The 26,089-nt window shown below is 43.4% G+C and overlaps 1 protein-coding gene across 4 annotated transcripts in view; it reads right to left on the bottom strand.

Moving 5' to 3' along the window:
• PATZ1 (POZ/BTB and AT hook containing zinc finger 1) overlaps positions 1-24,739 on the bottom strand; it is a 115,053-nt gene extending 90,314 nt beyond the window's left edge. The window contains exons 1-6 of one of the 4 annotated variants that reach the window (XM_054288612.1): positions 23,454-24,739; positions 21,042-21,105; positions 17,928-17,999; positions 15,402-15,573; positions 9,632-9,769; positions 4,217-7,840 (exon numbers count right to left, since the gene is read on the bottom strand). In XM_054288612.1, coding sequence (XP_054144587.1) covers positions 7,422-7,840; positions 9,632-9,769; positions 15,402-15,573; positions 17,928-17,999; positions 21,042-21,105; positions 23,454-24,739 — 2,151 coding nt within the window. In that variant the 3' untranslated portion in view covers positions 4,217-7,421. Of the gene's footprint in view, positions 1-4,216; positions 7,841-9,631; positions 9,770-15,401; positions 15,574-17,927; positions 18,000-21,041; positions 21,106-23,453 lie in introns of those variants that run through there. The other 3 variants (XM_054288609.1, XM_054288611.1, XM_054288610.1) reach the window with 3 other exon arrangements.
• Positions 24,740-26,089: the final 1,350 nt, after the last annotated feature.

Raw genomic sequence — 26,089 nt, 5'->3', positions numbered from 1 at the left:
TAAAGTGCAGGATTCAGGGACATTTACAGTGCAGAGCTCACAACTCTGGATTCTGTTTCTTAGCTGACCTGAAAGCAGATAAAACCACAGGTACTGTGAAAGACTCCACAGGTGTTTGTCTGAAGGCTGTGGGAGGAGTTGTTTATTTTGGGAAGTTGCCCTCTCTTTCCTGTTGAAGAAAGCAAATCTGTGTTTTCTCTGTGTCACACACATGCCACAAGCATGCAGAGATAGCCTTTTTCATGACTGACATAGGCACGTGGGCTTTTTTACATCCATTTGCAAAAGCAAAGACACTGTTACTTTAAGGATGTTTACAGAACAGGGCAAACATCTGTTGTTATTTTGTCTTGAGTTTGCCATTCTTTTAGAAAGTTTAGGCTCCGTCTGGTAACACCATGAGGAGGTAAAAAGCCAGGAAGAAACAAAGGTTTAAGAAAGTTTGACTTAACACTTGCACTTATTTCTTTAGTGTATATAAGAGTGTGGAGTTAAAACACTCTGCATTTGACTTCAGCACCTGAGGTAGGCAGGCCAGAAGCAAAACTCTATTAATATGACTTCAGTTTTATTTCACTGCCATTCAGTGAGGACAATACCAAATTTCACAGATATTTGTTACTCCATCCACTTATGCTGAAATGAGAAACCTCACCACACAGTGCCAGAGAAAGGATTGCCTAGTCAAAATAAGGCAATCCTGATACACAGTTTTGCAACCTGCCCACCACACCATGAATTCTCACACAGAGCTGTGGAAATGTGCAAAGGCAGAATTGTCTCTGAAAAGGGAAAGATTTTGAGATATGAGAAGTCCAGGCCATCTCTGTGCACTCATGTTCTCTCCATCTCCAGGAAATGAATGCATGCAGCCTGCAGAGTTTAATTCTCTTTTGGTTTATTACTATTTAAAAATCAGGTTTTGTATCCCCTTCTACAGAGGCTTCACCTTCCAACAGAACATACAAAAAATACACACAATAGAAAAAAAAAAGATAGGTAGGTAAGTTGCTTTATACAAACAGGTCCCTAAGAACCCAAAAAGGCTAAAACAGGCTCGGTTTCAATAGAAGCAGGCCCATAAATAGGCAAGAGACTTCATTCAAGTAGGGAAAGAGTCATCCATCCTCACCTAAGAACCTTTCTTGCTCCACTGAAGACAATGGGAGGATTCCCAGCACCTTCAGTAGAAGCAGGATTGGGATTCATCAGAGCCAATGGCAAACTTCTCTGCTCCTTCCCTTCCAAGGCACTGTCTCTTCCATATGGCGTGCAGCCAGGGAAAAATACCAGTTTTCCTGGCTCATCCCACACTCATGTTTCAGTTGTTCACTCTACAAGACATCTAAGAACAGCCTTTTATTTTCTCTCTTACTCTGGTATTTGCATTAATTACAGCAAACTTTCAGATTACAACAGTACCGAAGAAAAATTCTGAGCCCAAGAGCAAGGCTTGGTTGATTCCTCAAGAGCCAGCAGTCAGTCTGACAACTTTGCAGAGGGCATGTAAAATTTGCCTGGAGAAGGCACCAGTTTGTAGACACAGCAGCCAAAAAGGTATTAGCAAGCATGAGATTGATTTATTATAAAATCACTTACCCAAGGTCACTATGTGACTGCAGGATGCTCAAGAGCATTTATGGCTGCCAGTGGCTGCATGAAGTGACTCCATGGTCCACATGGAACACAGGAGCTGGGAGGGAGTCACTGGAGCATCACTGAGACTCCAATTACCTCCCTCCTTCAGCATATCCTGGCTCAGAGCACTTCCAGGTCTCCAAAATTGCAGTACCAGTATGGAGGCCACCCAGGAAAAGCTTCGTTCACATAAACCCTGAGAGCAGATCAACAGTGCCAGGCAGTCTTTAAATAAATTTAAATATCACACCTTTCAGGAAAAATGTGGCCAAATGTTTGTTTAACTTTGCATTACATCTGAAGTCAGTGAGGCCAAACATTTGTGACAGAGTTCAGCAACACAATTGTGCAGCACAATATGGCACATCAATTAAATATTGGCACGTTCTCACCCAAAGGTTATCATCATCTCATCTCACAGACAGGAACACAGACAGGAAGAGGCTAGAGATGACACAGAGAGTTAATTCTTGGCAAACAGGCCATCAGTGCCTGCCACCACAGAGTGCACAGCTGTGGTTTTTCACTATGTGCCATAACCAATGCAACCATCACCACAACCCCTCACAGCCAGGGCTGCATCACTGCAGTTATGGCACAGCACTCTTTTACAGTGCTGCTTTCTCTTTTCAGTTCTTAGCCAAATAGCTCCTGTTTGTTTTACAGCCAACAGCTCTTTGCAGAGCTGCACACATCCAAGCAGGGTGCACAGGATGTGAGGAGGGTGAGGATGAGGATGAAAGCAGCAGGCACAGAACACTTTGCAGTGCTGGTACCTGTGGCTGCAGCCCAGCAGCACTGCCTGCCCCTCCCTGTGGATCCTCTGGAACATGCTGCCTTCTCACAGGGCCAGGGAGCTGCAGCACATTGGGCTGGAAGCCAAATCAGTTCCCAAGGGCTCATTCACAACAGCTGAAGGATCTTGTTTTGAAAAGGATGTTCAGGATTAAAAAACGTGGCTCTTTCAAGAGACACTGGAGCATTCCAGAATTTGTTTTCAAGTTTTCCTTGTGGGTTTATTTTTTCCCCCCTCCTTGCTCATTTGTTTTGTCTCTCAGGGTAGAATTGAGACCCTAAGCTCAGAAATTCACTGTGAGCTTCTGCTCTGTTCAAATAAAATTCAGGTATTGTGCCCAAGAAAAAGGGGAGCAGTACTAAGCTGGCTTACTTTACATTTGAGTATTGACAAAGCTGTTTAGGTATAACCATAATGCTGAACAAGCCAGCACATTGTGTTGTTTGGCACTTGCTCTCAGACTTTATGCCATGGTGACAATTGAAAATATTTTATTATTTTTGTGGGTGGTAAAGAAGAACCTTTCCTGTTTCACTACTTAGAATTTTGGTGGCTGTTTTTTACTTTGTCCATTTATCTCTCATGAAACCCAAGGAGAACTCTTGCTCTCCATTCATTCTTCCAACACTGAAGTCTGGAGTTCCTTTGAAATTTACTTTGGCATCTACTTCCTCAAGCAAGCACCTTAAAAAAAATTAAAGCTGAAAGTGGTACCCCACTCCCGACTCAAGACGTAAGTTTAGATACTGAATTCTAGGAACAAAGATTTAGTGAAAAACAAGACACTAAAGTTACAACAGAGCCTACAAAATCTAGGTTAGCTTTCATACTAGCAATTCAATTAGTTGAGTTATAGACATTCAGTTACACAGCTCTTCTATTCAAGTCATTCCTTACTGCTGCCAGCAGTTGAGGGAGGAACAATAATTTCAGGGAATACATGGGAAATAACAAATATTCCCTAAGTCACTGGCACTCAAACAGGTCTAAAATTGTGACTGGGCATTTACAATTATTCAAAAGATTGGTAGGAAGACCAACTCCACACCATCTTAATAGTTCTAGGCTTTAAAAACCAAAAAAAACCCCATCCCCCCAACATATAATACTTTGCCCTACTATAATTAAGGCACTGGATTGAGAGAAGGAAAAATCTGTGTTCAATTTCTGGTTCTGCCATCAATTTCCCATATCATCATGGGCAAATCACTTAGGATTGGGAGCTCCCATGCACACTGCCACGTGTCAGGTGAGCCACACTGTTTGCACACATTTAAGACATGACAAATGCAAGGTCACGTCACCTAATTTAACTGAGTAGGGGATAAATTCACATTAAATTGCTTTACCTTACATTTGTTCTGGATTAACATTTATAAATTCAGGCAACAAAAGCCTGAGAAGTTTGTGCCCTCCCATTTAAGACAACACTTAAGCATGCATGCAAGTGGTTTTTAGTCCTTAATCTTTCACTCATTCTCTTATAAGCATTTATTCCTTTCTTGTCTTTAATATTCAGATTATGAATGACTGAAGATGTTTTCATCATACCTAATACACAAGGCTTGAGCCTCAGATGAGAGGTTAGGGGACTCCTATAATACAAACAAATACTACAAGTCTGATGATTTAAATTTGCATGAACTGAACTTTCATTCTTGACATGTGCACCAACTCAAACATTGGCTTGCAGTCCATGCAAAGGGGAAGGCAAGGAAGGGAGGGTGGCCCAAATCAGAACTATCATCTACACAGCAATTAGAAATCAAATGTAATGGCAACAAGGCATGTTACATACTTCCCTTTGAACTCTGAACTTGTGAGGCTGAGTTCTCTGTTTGGATGTGTCTCATGTTCTATAAGAAACAGGCATTTCCCAAAGTACAGAATAGAGAGAATTTGCATGTAGATTAAATTACTGTCCAGCATGGAACAGTATGCCCCCAAAGAAGCAAAAAGCACTGAAAACACAGCACAGCTAAAGATCTGCCCAACTTCCTACTGGCACTGGCCTGCAGCAGCCTCCTGTGTTGGTACAAATCTCTCCCATTTACACCAGGATGATCTAGAACTGTCATTTCAGGATTGTTAACCTCCTGCCTAATTGTTTCCCTGTCCACTAGACTGAGAAGTAAGTAGTTTTCATTCAATGTATTCATGACAACTTAGTAAGCATTTTCTTTGACAAGCAGAATACACAGTGTTTTTGAAGGCTTGGTTTTCAGATAAAGGCTTTTGTTTCACCAGGTCAAATTCTGTAGTATTCAAAATTAAATTCTAATAGATACAGCCAAAATTCAACCCACTTGTTACACTAAAGTCAGAAGAGATAAATGTAGGATGAAAGTATTCTATACTCTGGACTTAGCTTTTGGAGTTGAATTTTATGATTAATGCACCTTTGAGTGCATGTAGGAACACTGGGGACAAAAACTTCTGTCTCTCAGCATACAGCCTCAGTTCAACAGAAATTTCCCTTGTGGATTAATTATGAGCTATTAGTAAATCAATGACTGCAGCTGCATTTGCTAATCCCAACAAATTGTTGTGCTGACTGGAAAGCCTGCTCTCTCCTGATTTGCTCAGGAGCTTACAAGGTTGTCTCAGCACTAGATTTGTAAGGTATTTTACAATGTTTTGTCACTTGTCTAAAATATTCTGGTTTTACCTGTCTACTAATCTTACCAGTACAAGAGCAATTCCATGAAGCTTTAGTGGTGGGGTTTGTTTGTTTCACTGGTTTTTCCTTTTAAATGAGGCTCATACCTATTGCAGGATTCTGGGAGGAGATGACTGGAGAAGAACATGTCCTTCAGTCTCCCAACACAGATTAATAGCAAAACATCAAGTCCACTGCAACATGCTCTCAATTTAGAAAGTGCTGGTGCTATAAAGAGAAAGCCATTGATTATTCATCCTTGATTTATAATAGTGGAGAGCAAGTACAAAAAGTAACTTCTTACAAGAGGGAATCTGGGCCTTCTAACTCTGTAGAATTTAGAATGTAATTCCAAAATTCATGTACTTACAAAGGCCTCTCTAATTCTAACATAAAACCAAATTTGGAATATCAGTGAAGCATCAGCTGCAGGGTTTGGGTTAGAAGCACCTGGGCAATGCAGGCAGTGGCACAAGAACACTTTGTGCATGTTTACACACACAGATCTCCTGCAGCAAATGAGAACCTGGTCCAAGAGGTCTGTCCTGCTCCAGCACTGCACTAATGATGGAGGCAGACATTGTTTCATGGGATGCATGTTTGGGGCAGGACATGGGCTCTCAGAATGGCCTTTTTAGAAACAATCAATACACAAAGCAGTTTACCAAATCACTACTTAAACCTTTGCTCAATAACTCTCAACAATTGTGATGTAGAGAATATTCTTCACAGATATGAAAATAAGGAATAAATTCAGGAAACTGTTCTATGTGACTTTGAGCATCAACAGCAGAACCATAATTAAAACTCAGAGTATTCCTAACTCCTAACCCTGTGTTAAACAACATTTATACCTGGGTTTGGTACATAAAACCATGACTAGTTACATGGAAGGAAAGGGAGGGTCAAGAAAGGACATTATTTCTGCACAAGTGGTATTTTCAGATTAAATGGAATGTCCAACAGCCTGGAGTGCAGCTTCTTTGCATTTTGTAATCAATTCTTTTTCAAAGAGATGCTGTTTGCAATTCCCACCTCATTTGGAAAAGAAAGGAGTAACAGTGGCTTTTGCAAACCTGACTAGAGACAGATCAGGAGAGCACAACTGGCCAAAAAGCCCAGCTCACTGAGAATACAGCACAGTGCAGAGTGGGATTCACATTTCATTACTGGCTCTCATTTGCACACCTTTTGGACAGGTGGCCAAACTGCTCAAAAACCAGACAAAACAAGGGGATGCAAAGTAACATACTAACTTCTTTAATAGAGTCCAATCCAATTAAACCAAAATCACTGTGTGAACCCCTGGGTTTATTCACACTAAACAAGTCAGTGGTACATAGTGTTAACCCGATAGCTGATCGTGTTCATCCCCTAGGTCCCCACATGAAAAATGAGCACCAGTCAACCAGACTGTAATGGTATTTTTCCTTCCTTTTTTTTTTCTTTTTTTTATTTTCATAAAAACTATTTCTTTCATAGACTTAAAACAACCAACTAGCCAAGTTATTAATTATAGTACATCTAAAAAAAAAAATCTCATACTAACCCTAATGTGACTGCTGCTTTACGAGTGCTCTGTGTACCGCCTTAGACTGGCTTTTCAGTAGCAATTCACTACAACAGGTCCTAAAATAATAATAATAATAAAGAATTAAAAACCTGACAGCAAGTTTAATGGTCAAAAGTAATAAAAACAACCTGTTCTGTAAGGTGATTTTTCTCAGCAGTTCAGTCCTGCTGCAGCACTCACAGCCTCACAAAGGCAGAAGGGGATCAAATTCTCTCACCTTCTTTAAATGTTTCTGGTTTTAAAAGGACAACTGCATTGTAACCTGCTAGGAACCATGGGGCATTTTACTTAACGTTATATTCAATAATGGGTCTGTTTTTTAAACTTACTGTTTTTCTGGGGGAGTTTAGGCAGGGCAGGGGAATAGAGGGAGAACAAAATCACAGCTCCCTGTAGCTGCAGCTCCCCGGGTGCCTCGGTCACTAGGACTGTCTCATCTCAGACCAGTGCTGGTAACTCTTGATTACTCTCAAAGAACACAAGGAAAACACCACCAGCAGCCTCTAAAGCTCCATTTGTTTTGGGTCATATCTCCTATTCAAGGCCACCATCTTCTGTAATTTATCAGCTAAAGAAGCATTTTCTCCCTCTCCCCAGTGAAGGTTTAAAGGTGGGGTAGGGCATGAGACAAAGAAGGAAGCTAAAATGAATAAAAAATTCTCAGCTATAGAACCAAATTTCATTATTTCCTCTTTCATTCACAGCATCTTATCATCAGAGCCAGACTGCTGCTTTGCTTTAAGATCCAACTGATCTCATTTCCCCTCTGGCCCCATTGGTTGCTGGTCGACCTCTGGATCCACAAGGGATGATGCAAATGCTGACTGGACGATCTGAAACCCGAAGGACTCCAGAAGAGACATGTTCTGTTGGGGTGAGAAGGGGGATCCTAGAGCAGGACCCAGGTCCCCCAGAGGGCCACCAAGGGCCCTGACGTGCACTTTCTGTATGTGTTTGTTCAGATAAGACTTGGATCTGAAAAAGCTGCCGCATTCGGGGCACGGGTACTTCTTCTCTCCTTCCATCTCCATTTTGTTTTTGCTGACTGCCAGGTCACACGAGAAGGACCCATTGGTGCTCTGCTTCTCAGGAGTCTTGAGGTCACTGGTGTCAGAGAGGTCTCCATATGAATCAGAACTCTCAATCGGGTCCGAATGTGAACATTTCTGGCCTTCTACGGGAAAAAGAAAAGAGAGAAGTTCTCAGAATCTTGGCTCCCAAAGGAAGATATTTAACATGCATTAAAATAAATTAGATTGGTTACCACCTGATCACATTAATGCCTGTCACAACAGAGTGATACACACTTAACATCCAATCCCTCACATCCTAGAGCCCTTGAGCACAGGTCCCCTTTCCAAACCACCAGGCTGCTATCAGAGCAACAGCTGGGGTTTCATCAGGGATTTGTCATGGTACTGAATGCAACCATAATGCCTCTCTGGTTCATACAACACTTCTTGAACCCCAAGGATGTCTCACAATGGTTACACCTCAGACACTACAAAAGGATAGTCCTAATGATGAGTTTTCAACTGTGTAATTTGCACACTTTCACTTGCACACTTCTGAAATGCTGTTAATACTTTGGGAGAGAGCCTAGAAACTTCATGAAGTACAACAGGCTGCAGGAAGATGTGAAGAAACCTGGAAACACTCAGCAAAACAGCAGTGAGCCACTGCAATTTAAGAAGTGCAATTCTATTTAGTCTCAATAAACTCTTTTTCACAAGTGCAACACTTAGAAGTTAACTTCACAACCTAAAATTGTTCTGTCTTTAAACACTGCAGTGTGAAACAGCAGAGAGGTTAGGGACGTTATTTAAGTTATTTGGATATATTTCCTGGCAAAGCCCTTGGTATGTTTGGAGTCTTCCCCATTCTCCTCTGGCATTATGCCAGGGAAGTTTGTCCACACTTTTTTGCTCAGTGCATGTGAATGAGCGTGAGAAACCCAGACACTAAAGGAGTCTCTGAATACAAACAGGCTGTATCTACTATTAACTCTGAGAGACCAAAGAACCACTTGGCACAACCCAAAAGACAGATTTGCTCTGGACTCAGCATTACAAACCTAACAGGATATGCATGAAATCAATACACCACTGAGCTGGAATAAATCTCTTGTTAAGTCAGCACACCACCCAAAACTAAAGGGCTTCTGTAGTAACTCTATCAAGACTTCAACAGAAAAATTACACAACTCAAGCTTTCTGCTGGCACAGTGCTTGTTCAACCCAGCCCTCTGTGGTCTCCTGGGCAAGAAAAAACCAGAACAACCATGGCTTTGAAGAATTTCCTGATGTTTCACTTTCACCAGGAATACTGACAGCTCAAACCAAGAAGCAAAAAGCTATTCTACACAGGCAAGCACACTGCTTTACTTATTCAGAAGTTAAGCAGTGCTTAACTCGGCTATGCTTACAATAACAACTTTTTCTCCCCCCCCCCAGTTAAATGAATGTCAAAACAAGAAAGCACTGGTACTATTATCACCCTTCACCTCTCCTCCCCAACACTGCATTTCCAAGTGTAAGTTTAGCTACAGACAGCTGGCTGCATGTACAGTATGGCTCCTAGCAAAACCACAAAAGGGGTTTGACTGGCGCGAGATTCAAGGGGGGTGGGACTAACAAATTCGCCCTCAGGCAAAATTCAGATGCTGACTGCTCCAAGGAAGAGGGTCAAGATGAACTAACATGGCTTTTTCAATCTTCCAAACTGAAGAAGCTGCCAAAGCTTCACATACTCTCCTGTGCCCATTTCCTTCCCCTAGACTTGTTAAATCAGCTCTCCAATGACAGGTATGATATCCTACATGGTGCTATGGAATTTCCCTGCATCTCCCTAAGCTCCTCTCCAGTATTTCCCTGTCCTTCCTCCCTCCCATTTCTCCTGCCCAGCCCGACACCCACACCACAAAGCCCTGCCCAGAGCAGCAAGGTGCAGAGCAGGAGTCTCTTGCCTTTGATGCCATAGGTCCTGACGCAGTGGAACGCTGCTCCCCCATTCGGGATGGACTCCTGGTGCCTGGAGACCTGGGGAAGGGGAACACCGTGGTGGGTTTTAACATGGACCTTTAAGTAGGAGGCAGAGGAGAAACCTAAACAAGATAAAAGGAGATGAGATCCTGCCACCAGCAAAGACACACATCTGCCTTCCCTGTTCCTTTAATCTTTCTCTTGCCCCTGCTCCCTATTTTAAAGCTGCTGTTCCACCTGTTCCCTGTGACATGCTCACGTAGGAGTCCTGTCATCCTCAGGCAGAAATGCAATGCACACTTTTCATCAGACTGAGTTTGCTTTTTGTTAGTCAGAAAGAGAGAGCAGCCTCCTTAAAAACAAATTCTGTGTAAGCAAACCTAGCAGGTGACATGAAATTTCTGGAAAAAAGGCAGAAGAGACATCATACAAAAAGGCACCCACGTCTCTTCACCATTTTTCTGCTGGTTTATTTTTTTTAATTAAAAATATTTTTGTCATCTGATAATACACTGGAAGATAGTTCCAATTAGTAGATTTTGTGCTCTTAAGGTCTGAAGGAATGCTATCTATTGAGAACCCTTGTTGGTTTAGTGTGCTTTTCCCCTTAAGTTTCTATAGCACTTATAGCAACTTCTAGAAGGCAGAAAGCTGAAACTATTGACTTTTTAAGGTATACACTTTTGCTCAATAGTAATTCTTGAAAAATTCTTCCTGCAGTCAGCTCACCCTGAGTTTAAAAAAATACACTAGAACTCATATTTTGTCTACAGTTAACAAAAAGTACTAAAAATAAATTTCAGTATTTTTATCAGCTCTGATCTGTAAGCACCAAACACTGAAAATAAAAACATATATATCAAACAATTGATTTCTGAACAAAGCAGGTTTTTACATTTGTGTATGTGCTTTTTAAAATGTCTAAGTCTCATGTAATTTTTCTTTAATGCAAGGAATTATCTCACATATACTTTGAAAGTTTTTAAATTCAACCTCAGTAAGATTTGCAGTCACTACTAGCACATTGGACCATATAGGAGGCAGAGTTTTAAAGACTTCCTACAGAGGTAAAGCTGCCACCACCAAGCAGCTTAATTTTCTGTTATACTATGAACAGAGTATTATGGCACTTTCTTGTTAGAAATATTTCCCACTAACAACTAAGAGCACAACACAAGGTTCACCAGTGCAGACCCAGAGTTGCAGGTTAGAGAAAACCCAAGCCCTAGATTTTTTTAAACCAATATAGCATTTGCAGCACAAGTCCTTGCAAGAGAACTTTCATAACAATAATTTCCTTAAAATATGAGTAGATATTCTACCATAAAGCCATTTTTATAGTGATATAACTGCATTTACATTTGATGATATATAGTAATATATTAGGAATGCTGCAAAGCAAGTACTACACACCTCTCTGGGGTGGATTTTCTGACTGCAGCTGTTAGTTTCAGGTGCTGAATTTAATAATGAATGTGCCCTGTGCCTAGCACACAGAATACCCCTCTACCCTGACTTTTATCCAGAGGTTATTAAGGATTATGTATACAGGTCCTGCAAAGCAAGAACTCCACAGCAAGCTGCTGAAGGGAAAAGGGGCAGGCTGCTGAGAATGAACTGTGTGTAGTTACTGTGCACCCCCGAGCTGAAGATAAAAGTACAGAAAGTAGATACATCACAACTGAAGAAACCAAGAACATGTGACTCTCAAAATACAATGGAGCAGAATCACCAAGGCCAAGTGATGCAGGGAATTCATGTAAGGATAATATCCTCTGAAATAATGCAAGACCTACCCTCAGACACAAAATGCTGCATTGAAAATCTCACTGGGCAGCAAGAGAATATATTCCTACAAATACCAAAAATTCATTGCAGACCTGAAAGAACCAGTCTTTGACTGGCAGAGCAAAGGGCAGTGTACAGATACAATGGTGACACTTCCACCTGTGAGGTGCTTTCCTTATTTCACACATGTGGCTAATAACCACATGCATGCTGAGATCAACCTCTCATGCAGCAATGCATTAAAATCTCCCTGCCAGCCATTAAAAAAGGACTACATGCAGCTATTCAGTGCTTTTCTACACCAAACTGACACAGGAAAATCTGAACTTGTAATCTCTGCACACAGGGTTTTTTCTGAACTCTGCAGTTCTATTTGTAGAGTTCATTGTTTTATAGAATGGAAACTGCTGCAAAGTGTGTTAGCTCCCCTTTATGCACTTGGCAGATGAACATGTGAGTCATCAACTTCCATCAAAACCCTAAGAATGCAAACTGCTTCATGGGAAACTGGTTAAAGGGAGACTTTGCTGGGGTTGTTTTCATCCTAATTTTCTACTGAAGCACTTAGGACTGGCCTTTTTATCTCCACCAGACTTTAATTATGAATGCCTGTCCTATGAAGATGGGGGTTTATAAACCATAATCCTTCACTCTTAAAATCTCTTTCAGAGCAAAGGCAGACTAATCCAGAGGATAAAGTGGCAGTATTTTTCAGAGCAGGAATGTATTTATTGCTTTACTCATATACATCTCTCCACTTTGCAAGACAAATTATTTCTTCATACCAGAAGAACCAATATTAAAAACATGTATAGAGAGAAAATGATCTACTTTATACAAATGGGACCTGTCCCTTGATCTCTTAGATAAGGTCTATAAGGAGATAAACTGCAGAAATAATTGCAGGATGCTCCTTGTTCAAAAATAAAAATTGCAATTTGGATTTAGCTGGAACATGAGGAAAATGTTTTTTACTTTATTTACTGCACTCTGTCCCCCATGAATGTACAAGAACTCAGTGTGAAAAAATAAATTCTCATTTGTGATTGGAATATTCACCCTTTTCCTAACTACTTTGATTCTGTGAAACAAACAATGTCTATTTGTTTAAAACACAACCCCAAGTTCTGAGGTGCAGCTGTCATTACTAAGTACCAAAGTCATTAATCTCTGGAATACTTTGAAAAAGCCCACACAAGCAAATAAAGTTCCTAAGGATGGTAAAAGATTGTGTAACAACACAACAGGAGCAAGTTTTCTTTATTTAAACCGATTAAAGAGAATTTGTCTAAAAATGTGAGGCTTGAGGATTCAGTTTTTAAGCACATTTTAGACAAATTCTTTAAAGAAAAAAACCCACAACAACCACAAAATACCAAACAAAAAAGAAAAAGAGACAACCCCCAAAATCCCAGGAGGGGAAAAAAACCCCAATGCAAAACCCCCCAGAACCACTTCACTGTTTCCCTGATTTAACAAGATTTAATTGCTTCCATGATTACTCCAAGCATAAAGACCTCGAGTAAGAAAACAACCTGGAAAAAAACAACTCACAGCTGGTAGTTCTTTAAAATTATACCACAACATTGTAAAAGAAATAGGTGTGATAAACAAATGAGCCACATGACATGGCAAACTATTGCCTATTCCTTTCTGCCAGGTACTGAGTTCCATCCCATCTCCTAAAGCCATTAAACCTTTAAAACAACACCAGACACCTCAATAAGGTGCACAGCAAAGCCTTCAGTCCAGTGGGATAAACTCAGGGAGTCTGAGGCTGTCATTAACACCAGGAATGTCACCTTTCCATCCACTTTTTTTTTTTTTTTTTTACATGGCCAACATCCAAAATTCTCTCCACAAGCAGCTTGAGCTTGCAGAGCATTCTTGCTTGACAATTACTATATCCAGAGGCTGACAATTACTATATCCAGAACCAGCTAAGTTTCAATTAAAAAATACATCAGCACATTAGCCAAGGGAAGAATAAACAAAATCTCTCTGCACAAGCACCCCAGCCATGGCACAGCTATGATCAGGTTACTGTGTGTGCCTTCTGACTGCACCAATGCCTATCAAATAGATATTTCTAATCCAGAAATTTTCCATTAGACTTCATCTTGCCAGGCTCTACAGTTTAAAAAAGAATTATTTAAAACAATGAACATTATACTTTGATTCTAGAACACCTGGGATTAAAAATTCTGCTGTCATTGATCATAAACCTATAACCAAAATTTACAGCATAAAGCAATGAGTTCACAACACAACTGTTTGATAAATCCAGTCTGTAGCTTACCCTTCCTATGAATTTTAACACTTCCTATGAAACTTAACATTATTCATAATTACATGTTTTAAATCCTGATGCAAACTGAAATTCACAGCAGACAATTGTGACAATTCCCATAAAAACACAAACTGTAAGAAGAAAGTAGTTGCTTAAAGTTTGCTGTACAACAGGTTCCCTATCCTTCTACAGAAGTATATATTTTCTTTCAATTCCCACTGTACATTTAGATTTGTAAAATGTGAATAAACCACTCAGTCATTTTATTGTTTGAATGCCGGGTCTGTCTTTGTCACTCTGGCTCCATTTCCAAAGAGCTGCAGTGACATCCAGTGGTAGTGAAGTTGAAATTCAAGCTTACAAATCGTGGAAACAAGACAATTCCTCCCAGCCCATCTGAGTTTCTGTCTGGCACTATGTTCAACGGGAGGGGAGCAGGATAGCACCTGATCTCAAACAATATCTGCCATGTTGTTGCCACAAAAAGAATCAGGATAAACTTAAACTGTTTTTCAGAAGCCAGGCCTTCTGCAAAGGAGGGCCAGCTTCATTTCACACCATCTACCTGGAGCTTCAAAACCTGAAGATTTTCAACCCACATGCCTTTTCCATTCACACTGACAACATCACTTTCAGGATTTACAGACTGTTCAACAAGGAAACACCTCCCTTGCAATTTAATGTCTCATTACTCATCAACTCCATAAGCTCCCTGTACAGTCTGCACATTAAACACAGAAGAACTTTATTTTCTCAAAAGATTTCACCTCTCTTAAACTAGAAAAAAGAACATGTCAGGAAAAAAGACTCATCAGAAAAAACAAATCCCAAAACACAGCAGCAATCTCTTCTAACACCTACTAGCTATGTATACCTGTGTGAGCCAAAAAGGCATTAAGGCATTTTGAACTTGTGAATCAATCCCTTAAAAGAAAACACCAGTAAGTCAAAAATAATTTTTCCAGCTTGCCTTACATCCCACAAAGCCTAAATTTCCAACTCTCTCCAACTGAAGAATACCAAAAAAGATGGAAAAGCTTCACAAGCTTAGTCAGATGGTTTAGTTTTACATAGTGCTGCATGGTGCAGAGAGTTGGACTTGGTGATCTTTATGGGTCCCTTTTAACTGTGAAAAGCTGGATTTGTACAAATAAAGGTAAACCACATTTCCAGTGCTGTTTACAAAGTATGTTTTAGAAATGTATATTAGTACAAAGCAATTAAGAGGGAGAAGCAGCTTGACTCTGTTGCACCAGGAGGTTAAGTAATACTTAGTAACACAATGTAGATTTATGTTCAATGTATGATTTTCAACTTGATGTGTATTTCAAAGATACAAAAACATTCTTCCAAACTGACTGCAAGGGCTCCAGTCTAATCAGGTATAGGAAAAAAATAAGAAGATGCATGTTGAACAGCAGCAATGCAAGTAATCATGGTTATTGTAGAGGGATCTGGCTATTAGCAAATAAAATTTGCTTCAGATTTCTTTGGGATCCATGTGAAAAGGCCAGACCTGTACTCCATCAGTTTCAGGGTTAAGGATTCAGCAGGAAAAGCAGAGTATGGACACAAACAGGGTACAACCTCCTCCTGTTGCAGAGAGTCACGCAGCCTTACAGCTCCCCTCGGGTGCTGGCCCACCCCAGTGCAATTAAAAACAGTTTCTTCATTACCTCGGTTACAGATAGTGCAGAAGTTGCTTGGTCCTTCACTATGCTTCTTCAAGTGATCTGCCATGTATGCTGCTCTCAGGTACTTCCCACACACCTGGCACGGGACTTTGTCCTCGTGGCACGCCAGGTGTGAGCGCAGCCGGTCCCGCGTGGCAAAGGAAGCATTGCAGGTCTGCAGGTGTAACACAACCATGTGAGTCATCAGCTCTGCTGACAGCACTGATACTGCTGAATATATTTAGCATTCTTTAGAGTAAATACCTTAGGTACTGTGCATGATGATGCACAAGCCATTTTCCCCCAGATAAAAAATTCAGAACACCAACACATTGCACAAGCTGTAATGTTACCACTCAAAAGAACTAAAGCTGCAAGAAAACAGCTCTGACACACTACAGACAGTAAAACTTACTCCAAGATAGACTTGTAAGGTTTTAGCTCCTTTCTGAGGACAAAGATATTAAAATTTTAAGTAATATTTAACAAAAGAAATAGCAGAAACCACTTTGCTGTGTTTACATTAAGTTCTGCCATTTTACTGAGCCATTACAATCACTTTAAACCACTCAAATGTCCTCTCTGTCATTTTCCTCAATTCTGCTCTTTGATGACATAAATCTAACTTCAGTACACAGAATTCTTTTGGAGTGTGAAGACATACAAACAAAGGATCACAGAACTGTCTGGGATGACAACATGACCAGAGACAGTGGAAGAGTCACTCTGGTATCCACAGCAGCAGTGCAGACAAACCGTAGCAGTGAAGCCTCAAAACTGAGCAGATATCAAAATAACTGCATGACATTGTAATCTGGTTTAACTTACCCCTGGTCAAGGTATCATATTGCACTTAGTGCCACAAAACAAGCTTGATTTGGCATAAGGTAATATTGATTCTATTTGCCCACTTTCCAGCTGAAATCTGTGTGGTAAGTGAAGGCTCCCTCCCATTTTTCTAACCCCAGCAATGGGCAGGCAGGCTGTGCCCACAGCCTGTTCCAGTGGCCTGCCAGGTCTGAAAGGCTTGCTCTGTCTCTAAGGTGTGAAGGGAAATAAATCACCAGCAATATGCTGCACAAGGGATTAGGATTATAGTCTAAACCATTTCACAAGTGCAAGAGGAGAAACAAAAGCAAACACACATCAGAACAACCAGACCAAGCCAGAGCAGTGACATTCAAGAGTGTACAGTGTTTTGTTTACACCAACTTCATATAAAATATCACAGTTTTAAGAGATATAACCAGAACCCCCCCAAAAAATAATATGAGGCTGCTCACTGTCTTGGGAACTGGGTATAAACTGAATTTTTAAATACCAGTGTGTAATTAAACCACTGTTTCAATAGAGATATGACTTGTAAAAGTAACAATCTTAGTAAAATTCCAAAATCATAACTCATTTAAGTGGAACTGATAATACAGAAGAGAAAAATGTAATTACATAAAATTCAGTTAATCAAGAGCTTAATCCAAAAACCACTGAAGGCAGCTGAAAAGCACCTATCAATTTCACCAGGCTTTACACTCATTCGATCCTGTGAGATGCTGAAGTGTGGAAAACTCCCATGGAGCTGAGGCTGCTCTGCAGCAAGTACGAGACTTAACACCCCAGAGGATCAGGACTTAATGAAATTGAAAGGGCAACAGTAAAATTATCTGGATTTCTGCAACATGCACAGTTTAACTAGGCTCACCAGACAAAGATTTATAAATTACAAGTATTGAGGTTTAAGAGGCAAATTCTTAAACATAAAAGATTTCTCTTCATTTGTGATCTCAGTACACAGCGCTGAGCAAAACAGGTGCAGCTTTCACTTACTAAAGCGTTCTTAGAGGTAAGCACTCTCTTAAGGCAGGATTGCAGCACTGATGCAAATCAATCTGCTGGCTATCAGCTAAAGATTTATCACTAGAGTATCAACAATGACAGCCAAGAGATCCATCATCAATAATTTTAAAGCTATGGAGCCACAGGCAGGTCCATACCTGAGCACTGGGAGTGCTTTAGCCAATGAGAAGCAGACCAGAGACAAATCACATAAATACAGCGATGCCAAAGTAAAACCAAATCTATCCCACAGTGAACTTAGCAAGTTGAAAGCTTAGGCAAAAGCAATATAAAAATTTATGTGTTTGATTTCTCACTGTTGCTGCTGAGTTGTGTAAAGCTCACCTTTGGATAAGCTATATAATAAATATATCTGCAACAAAGCTTAAAAACAATAATTAAGTCCAGTGGAGAAAGCAAGAACCAGTTTAGCTGAATCATAACAATGGGAGACAGGACTAGGGTTAAAGAAAATCCCAAAGTTAATATTCAAATAGTTAATATTTATAAAAGGTATAGAGGAAAAAAAAGTTTTATTTTATGAAAGATGTGAAGTGCTAAATGAGTGCTAAGTATTTGTCATTAATTGTTAATCATAGAAGAAAACTCTCCAGTGCTTTCCTATCAAACATTGCACAGGTATATAAATAGATCAAAAAGAATATATAAAGTTTAAAAACATTGTTTAAGAAATACCTCTTGAAGTTTCAACTTTTCTATGGATGTGGATGTCTCTGAGCTTATTCCATGGTGGCTGCCATTTTCCTGCTAATAGGCAGGAAGTAAGAGAAATTAGGACAGGAAGAAACTCATTCTGCATTGAAATCAATGGGATACGCACTGGACTTGGGATGCCAATTAAGTTGTGCTTTAATTTAACCAGCATTTTTAATTTTATTTAATTTGCTTGATGAACAACCTGTCTTGTCTCTGAGAGGAGCAAACTTGTGTTTTCTCCCCTTGTTCTTTCATGTGCCCAGATTTTCAGATCACTGTTTGCTCCCAGACTGCAGCCTGACTTTCACACATTGACAGCTTCACCCCATCCCGTGGGGTCAGAAACTGAACTGCCCCATTCTGGCCACAAACCAGACTCACTCCTCCTCCTGTAGCCAGAACTCAATTGCCAGACTGGGGAAAAAAGGATAAATTCACCAGTGCAACAATCCAGGGGAAAAGATCCAGAGTGCCATTTGCCTGGACACCAAAGCAGCTTCCTGGATCTGATTTCTCAGCTGCTTTGGCTCTGTGGAGATCTTCCCTAATCTGAGCCTACATTAACAGCAATGACAAAGCTGGAGTCAAGGCTTTGGCATCAGGTGTAGAGGTGCTGCAAGTTAGGATACTTGTGAGAGATCTGTGAAGCACAGCTGTTATTTCAGGGGATGAGTGCAGGATTACAAACTGAGCACTGAAAACTATTGCTGTTGCAGGGATGTTCAGCTTAAAATTGTCCTGTTTCTCATACTTTCATTCATTCTGAAGTTGGGTTGACACCTTCCCACTTTTTGGTACTCCAAAGTGTGGCTGTGATGCCACACCAACAAAACATTATCACCAGTTTGCAAAGATACCTTAGAGCTCAGGTAAATGGCCAGTTTGTTTAAATCATAACAGAGCACAAATTTCAAAAATGCCATTACAATAGAGGATTCTGGAGTGCTCTGCTGTTAATGGAGTAATTCTCTTTTCCAGTAAACATAAACAAAGCATGACAATAACAGGAATTTTCAACAGGAACTAAACAGACTCAAAAAGGATCCTCAAGGCTGTTCAGGCTGCTCTCAGGGGGAGCTAATTTGCCAAACAAAATCAATGGAAAAAGAGAATGGAAAATGGGCAAACAACATGCCAATATTAAGCTATTTTCCTTCTTGGTGGCCAGATCCTGTGTTAGATACATATAAAGGAACAGATGCATAACTGATTATGAGATAATCACAGGGAGAACATCATCAATTTATTCATCAGTTTTCCTATTTGGAACAAGTTCTCAGTGACTGCATCCCCTCTGTGGTTTCTACAATGTACAGCAGATCTGGGGATATTCAAGAAGACTTTCTAAATCTGATAGGATATTGCAAAGCATTTTCTCCAAAGATACAACAGGTCATTAAATTTTCTGCACCTTATGATTCATGAAAAATTAACTCTGCAGGGCTAAGCAATCAAAAATCAAGAACAACCCAAGCCTGAAGGACAATCTCAACTCTGTGTTGATGATTGTAACCTGTAGCCTGTACCTTTTAGCTGAAATGAGCAGTGTATACAGTAATATGGCACTTTAGATAACACACAGTAAGAAAGACTGCTCTTGGAAACTGCTATCACAAAATTCATGTGTGCAAGGAAATGGAGTTGAGCTTGACTGGGCCATCTTAGCTTCCATGTTTCTTTACTTCTGAGCTCTTAGTGTATCCTCTGATTCACAGAGTTTGTATTTAATATTCTTAAATCAATGTTGAACTACAAAAGAATTATCAGTCATCAGCTGCAAAGGACAATTCTCAGCTATCTGTGCTATCTGTGAAAGTGTTCATCCAGCAATCTTGGTATCAGCTGAGTGTCTGTTCCTGTTGGGATGTAAACATTCATCATCAGTTCACTGTCCCCACACTGTGAATTCTTTTTAGGAGTGGAATTTTCCAGTTTGTATAAATCTGTAACCCATAAATCATCTCAAGACACTTGAGCCAATGTAAGGCTTTATGCAGTTAAATCAATGGGACAGCTCCATGGCCTGACTTTCAAATGTGCTGGGCTTTCACAGATCATATGGATGTCAACAGAAACCTTTAGATGGCTGCAGCTGTCTGGAAAACTTCTCAGGATTCTTAAAATTTCAAAATGTTTCAAAACTCTCACAATTTGAAAGAAATATAGGTGTGTCAAAACGTGCAACAATGCAGATCAGGAGGCAGCAATCACGTAGGATTGTCTAGCTTCATAAAACAGGGTTAAATATTTTAGAAGAAAAAAATCCTCTAACCTTCACTGTCCTCAAAAGAAAAAAAAAAGAATAGAGTCTTGCTTCCGCTTCTTTAGACAAATATTAAATATTTCTTCAGAAGCCAAGCATGGAGATTGTTAGCCCAACAACTGTTTTAAAAGTTTGCCCAACATCTCTCTGATGGCAATGTGTGATGGCGGAAGCTGATTCTCAGCTTTGTGTTAATTGATACTTCCAGGCACCTTTTAAATCTTTCTATAAATAGATTACAAAGTATCTTCCTTCATTTGATCTTTCCAACCTTATTAACTATAAAAATCCATATACAACATTATGACATTGTACAACAAAGGATATTGTGATGTCATTATTCATATTCTCCCTGAGACAGAAAAAGCTTCCAATTTTGCTCAGTGCAATGTTCTGAAGGCTATGCAATTTTAAAAAATAGTATATTGACACGTTATGATAATTACAATTTACTATTTTTTTTTAAGTTATTCTTAAAAAATGAAATTAGCATTAGAGCCTCCTGATGGCAACAACTGCAAGTGAAAAAAAGGGAGGGAATCATCAGTGACAGGGACTCCAAGCCCAGTGGCTGGGTCAGAGATCCAGGGCGAGACTGGGACAGCACAGCAGGGAAGAGCAGTGGTGGAAGGGGGAGAGGCAGGAGCACCAAAGGTGTAGATGAGGTCAGAGGGGAAGGGAGGGATGTAAAGCAGATGTCACTGTGGAACACTGTTCTTTACACACATTCATCCCAAATCACATATACATGGTATTTCAAAATTGTCTGCACACATAAATGCAATGCCAAAGATTACTCAAACATCAATCTAAACCCCTGTGGCTCCTACCTGACACTTGTGAGGTCTCTCTGAGGTATGCACCTGTTTGATGTGTCCATTCAAGTGGTCTGGCCTTAAAGGAAAACACACATAAGCACACTTAAAACAAATACTAAAGTTACAATTTTAACACACACAAAAAAAAAAAAGAAAAAAAAAAAAGAAAGAAAAATAATATCCCAGTGTGTAATCTATGACAATTGTAGTGATACTTAACTTTCCAAGAACCAGATTGTCAACAACTGGGACTCTACCTTGTTATGTACCCTCTGCAACTTGCTAAAAAGCAGCATTTTCTCAGGAAGAAATCATGACTGAATGATCAGAGGAAACAGGAAATACAAGTTATGATTTTCAAGCCTGCATGTCCCCATCCAAAATCCTATTTAGACCTTAACAATCAGGGCACTTTGATTTACAGTTGCTGAATATTTGAAAATCACACCCTTTTGGTTTATGTCCTAAACACAGATGTAAAAAGCCAACTTTAAGCGCCTCTTGCAAAAAGACTATCTAAACTCTGTTGCTGTGACACATTTTCCACCTGCAAGATGAAAAAATGCTCCTAACTTACAACTTGGTAGAGAGACTGCATTAATACAAACAAAGTGCTCTGAATATTCCAACTAGAAGGTGCGATGGAAGAGCAAATCATTACTGTAGAAAGTTAGAGCATTCTTCACAACCAGCAAAGCCTACTTGGAAGCAGAAAGGACTGAAGAGCTGCAGATTGTCCTGGTGGGAGTTTCTCCTAGTGGGAAGAAAGCTTTTCATTGTATGAGACCAAAACTGCTTGGAAACAAGTTCTCCACCCTCTCCTCCCCCAGCTTCCCGGCCGCACCAATGAGAGGGCGCGGGATGGAATTCACGCCCTGCAGACACGAACAGGCCGGGCTGTGCAGGGGGCTCCTGGAGCTGGGGCGGTGCAACCGGACAGACCTGTTGGGGTTCCTGGGTGCCTCAAACCCAGCAACCTCAGTGCTGCGCTACTGAACACAGGAAAGGACACTAAAATTACACATCACACTTCCAACTTCCTCTGGCTGCTCCTAAGAGTGAACACTGAAGCTTAAAGAGTCTCTAGTTTTCATTCATACTTCGGTTTTACAGATACGCGAACGGGTTTGTTGTTAACTTTTGTAACAGCGTTCCCGCCTGTTCACATGAACTTGCTGAGGAAAATAAGAACTCAACGTGGATGTCTCACTTCCCCTTAATGACAAAAACCTTTCATACAGCAACAGCAGAAATCTTTAAGTGTCAATGAAAACAATGAAACTTGGCACTCGATCCCGGGTAGCGCTATAGTAAGAAAAGTACTTTCACTTCCAGCCACAGATGAAGTTTTCATTTTGTGACCTTCCATCACTCAATCTGCAGTCCTTATGAAGACGCATCCCCAATTACTGCCGATTTAAAAAGGGAGGCGGGGGGAGCTACATTTTCATAAATTATTTCAATAACAGAAAATCCCTCTATCAAAAAGAGAGCTGGGGCAAAATTCCACAATTTACACAGCCTGGTGGCCTTTTGAGTTGTTTTCAGATCTCGAGTCCTTGCCTCACGTCAGAGCAAATCAAGTGCCGTGGAAAACCGACTGCTGGTACAGAAATAGCAGAGTACATCCCCCTCCCCCCACTACTTCTACACTCAAAGCGAGAGGCAAACTTCCAAAAAAGTTTCAAATTCATTAACTCAAGACTATAAGATACCACTATCACAACTACGTGTACCAAACTACTTATTACATTAGCTCCCACAAACAGCGACAACAAAAAATCAGCAACATTAAATGCACAGATCTTACGTATGTTGCAGGGCAGAAACAGGATCCCCTTCAGAAGGATGTAAACCCAAAGGACACAAAGATCATGTATTAAAACATACTTGATGCTGCAGCCTTTGAAATCTCACCTCTTCCTTCACATTTGGGTGATAAAAAACATTACGAACTAAGAGAAATGAAGGGAAGTTAAGAAAAAGAAAATTTAAAATGGATACGAGAAAAATAATAATCTTGCGATGTATTATTTTGCACTTCGACAGCACCTTTAAGCTACCTACACATCAGCGATCTCAAGGCACTTCTGTGAGGCAGGTAATTATTTCTATACCCATTTCACAGAAGAGTCATTTGAGGCAGAGCCTGACTGACTTGCCCAAGGACACGCACACACCAGCTCTGGGACAAAGCTGGGAACGGTAGCCAGAAGCCACTGACTCCCAGTTCAATGGCTTCATTACTTTTAAACCCTTCCCAGAGACTGCAGAACAGCATCTCAGAGGAAATGATGGAAGTCTCATTCCTTTAAACATTCTAAAGTGGAACAGTCAAACTATCCTAAGCACATTTCCAAGGGGCAGGAAAGTCAGCTCCCTAGGTCTCTGTGTGTGTCAATGTCCATACAAGCACTCTCTTACCTGGAAAAGCCTTTCCCACAGCTCTGGCAGATGTAGGGCTTTCCCACGGAGCCATCATGCGATCGAACATGATAGGACATCCTGTCTTTCCGCTTGAACCTCAAGCCACACACCGGACAAGAGTAAGGCTTTTCGCCAGAGTGTGACAGCTTGTGCCGGTTCAGGTGGTACACGTCCCGAAAAATCTTGCCACAGATCTCACAGGCCACCTGTTTTCTCGTCCTGCTTCTTTTTCGAGGCGCGTCGGGGTCGTCCTGACCAGGAACACCATTTTCACCCAGCCGTGGGGGTGGGATGTCTATGTAGCCCAGCTGCAAGCTCGTCACCCCATGTTGAGCCTCGTGCTGCCGAAGACGATTGGCATCCGTGAACACCTTCCCACAGAGACCGCAAGGCAGGATCCCAGCCTCCCGCAGGCCCCCTGGGCTACCGAACATCATGGAGTCCAAGAGATTGGCTTTACGGGGACGCCCTCTGCCCCTCTTGGTGCTTAAAGTGGGGGCACTAGCAGCAACATTCTGGAAGGGTGAGGCCAGCAGCGGCGGGGACAGAGGTCCTGCCACCATGGGCAGGCGGTCCACACCCTGCAGGACAGGGAGGGAGGACTGCGCAGCGCTGAGCGCAGCCCGCGTGGCCTCGTCTTCAGGCATGCCAGCGATGCCATTGCCATTGGGCGCCAAAGTGGCACCGTTGGTCATGTCAAGAGGGAAGCCGAGGTCGGCAGCCCCCGGACGGAAGAGCATGATGTCAGGGCGTGCGGGGGGCACGAGGAGCTGCACGTTGGACTGCTTGATGACCTCCTGGCAGATGTCGATCACGGAGCGCATCAGCAGGAACTTGGCGGCCGTCATGAGCTCCGGGAAGCTCTCCAGCCGCACCACGATGCGCGACGTGTAGGCGAAGTCCAGGATGTCCCCGAACACCTTGGAGCTGATGGTGTGCATCTCCAGCTCCCGCCCGCCCCCGGGGGCGCCGCCGGTCGCCGCCGCAGCCCCGCCGGCCGCCGCCTCCGCCGCGCTCCCCTCCGCGCCGCCGCCGCCGCCACCTGCCCCGTCGCCGAGCTGCGCGCTGAACACCGACTCGAAGTACTCGCTGCAAGCGGCCAGCACGGCGCGGTGCGCCGGGAAGCTCTCGTCGCCCACGCGTAGGAGCACGTCGCAGAAGCGGCCGCCGTTCTTGCGCTGCTGGTTGAGGCTGTGCAGCACGTCGGCGCTGTGCCGGCTCACCTGGTAGGTGTAGCAGCCCGCCGAGGGGCCGCAGGCGGCGGCCTCGCTCACCCGCTCCATGGGGGCTGCGCCGCCCCGCCGGCGCCCGCAGGGGGCGCGCGCGCTCTCGGGCCGCCCGGCGGCGCGCGCCGCCTCCTCCTGCTCGTTCCCCGCCCCTGCCCGGGCCGGCGGCGCGCGCGCGGCGCTCCCTGCACAGCGCGAGGGGCTCGCGCGGCGCGGGGGGGGCGAGACAAAAGGCTCGGGCGGCCGAGGCGCGCGCGCGGCCGCGCGAGCCCCGCCCGGGCCCGGCCGCCACGAGGCGCTGCGGCCGCGGAGCCGCCGCGGGAAGGGGCGTGCGCGGCGCGGCGGCTGCAGCCGGGAGGGACGGGGGTCCGGCGGCGGCTCCGGGCTGCCGGCTCCGTCCGTCCCTGTGTGTTTGGAGCGGAGGAAAGATGGCAGCGGCTGCACTTCCTCTTGCACTTTCACCCCTGGGGGGAGGAGAAGGAGGGGGCGATACCACCCCCCCTACAAAAATCCAGCGGGGGCCCCCCGGCTGCTGCTCCCCGACCGAGCGCCGCCGCCGCCGGCCCCGGTCCGGGCCCCGCCCGCTTCGACGCACCCTCACCACCGGCGCCGCAAACTTTCCTCTCTTCTTTGGACGAGAAGACCCCCACCCTATTCGCGGAGACCCCCCCCCCTCCAGCCACTCGGGCTCCCCCCCTGCCCCCCCGCTTCCTGCCCCCCTCCCTCCCCGCATCCGCCAATGCAAGAGCAGCCAGAGCCAGCAGGCCGGCCCCCACCCCGCCCGCCCGCGGGGGCTGGGGGCTGCAGTCTCCCCCTTCCTCAGCACCGATCCTCCAATGCCGAGCCGGCAGCGAGGCCCCCCCCCTGCGGCTCACGGGGGTGGTGGGGCTGCGCTCGCCCCCTCCCCCAAATATCCGGGCTGCAGCTCGCCCCCGAGACCCCCCTCCCGCTGGAGAGAGGAGGAGGGGCCGGCGGGGGGGGCTGCAGGCAACCTTCCCCCCTCCCCAGGCGCGAATCGTCCAATGCAAACCCTCCCGGAGCTGCAGAGGCGCAGAGCGGCCCCCACCTCCTCGGCTCGCCTGAGGAGAGCCGATCCCAGAGGGGCCAGGGGCTGCAGCGCAGACCGACCTCCCCCCGGTCTTTCATTGCATTTCTCACCCCCACCCCCCGCACGCGATCAACTCTCAGCCTCGCTAGAAGAGCGCGGCGCCGGCATTGTGGGGGAGGGAAGGGGTACAGCGGGAATTCTTGCAGTGCGAAAATGCCCTCCCCCTGGGAGCGGCTGGGAGGAACGGTACCCGCGGGCCGGGGGCTGCGGGAGGCACGGGCACCTCAGAGCCCCGGGTGCGTCCATGTTGGGGACGCTGCTGCCCGCGGAGCCCCTCCCGCGCTCCCGGGGTTCCCACG

Source organism: Melozone crissalis, unplaced genomic scaffold, assembly GCF_028551555.1.
Source record: "Melozone crissalis strain CALT ecotype California unplaced genomic scaffold, PUWL_Pcris_2 ptg000063l_1, whole genome shotgun sequence".
Classification (NCBI taxonomy): Eukaryota; Metazoa; Chordata; class Aves; order Passeriformes; family Passerellidae; genus Melozone; species Melozone crissalis.
This window is presented reverse-complemented; position numbering and strand designations above follow the sequence as displayed.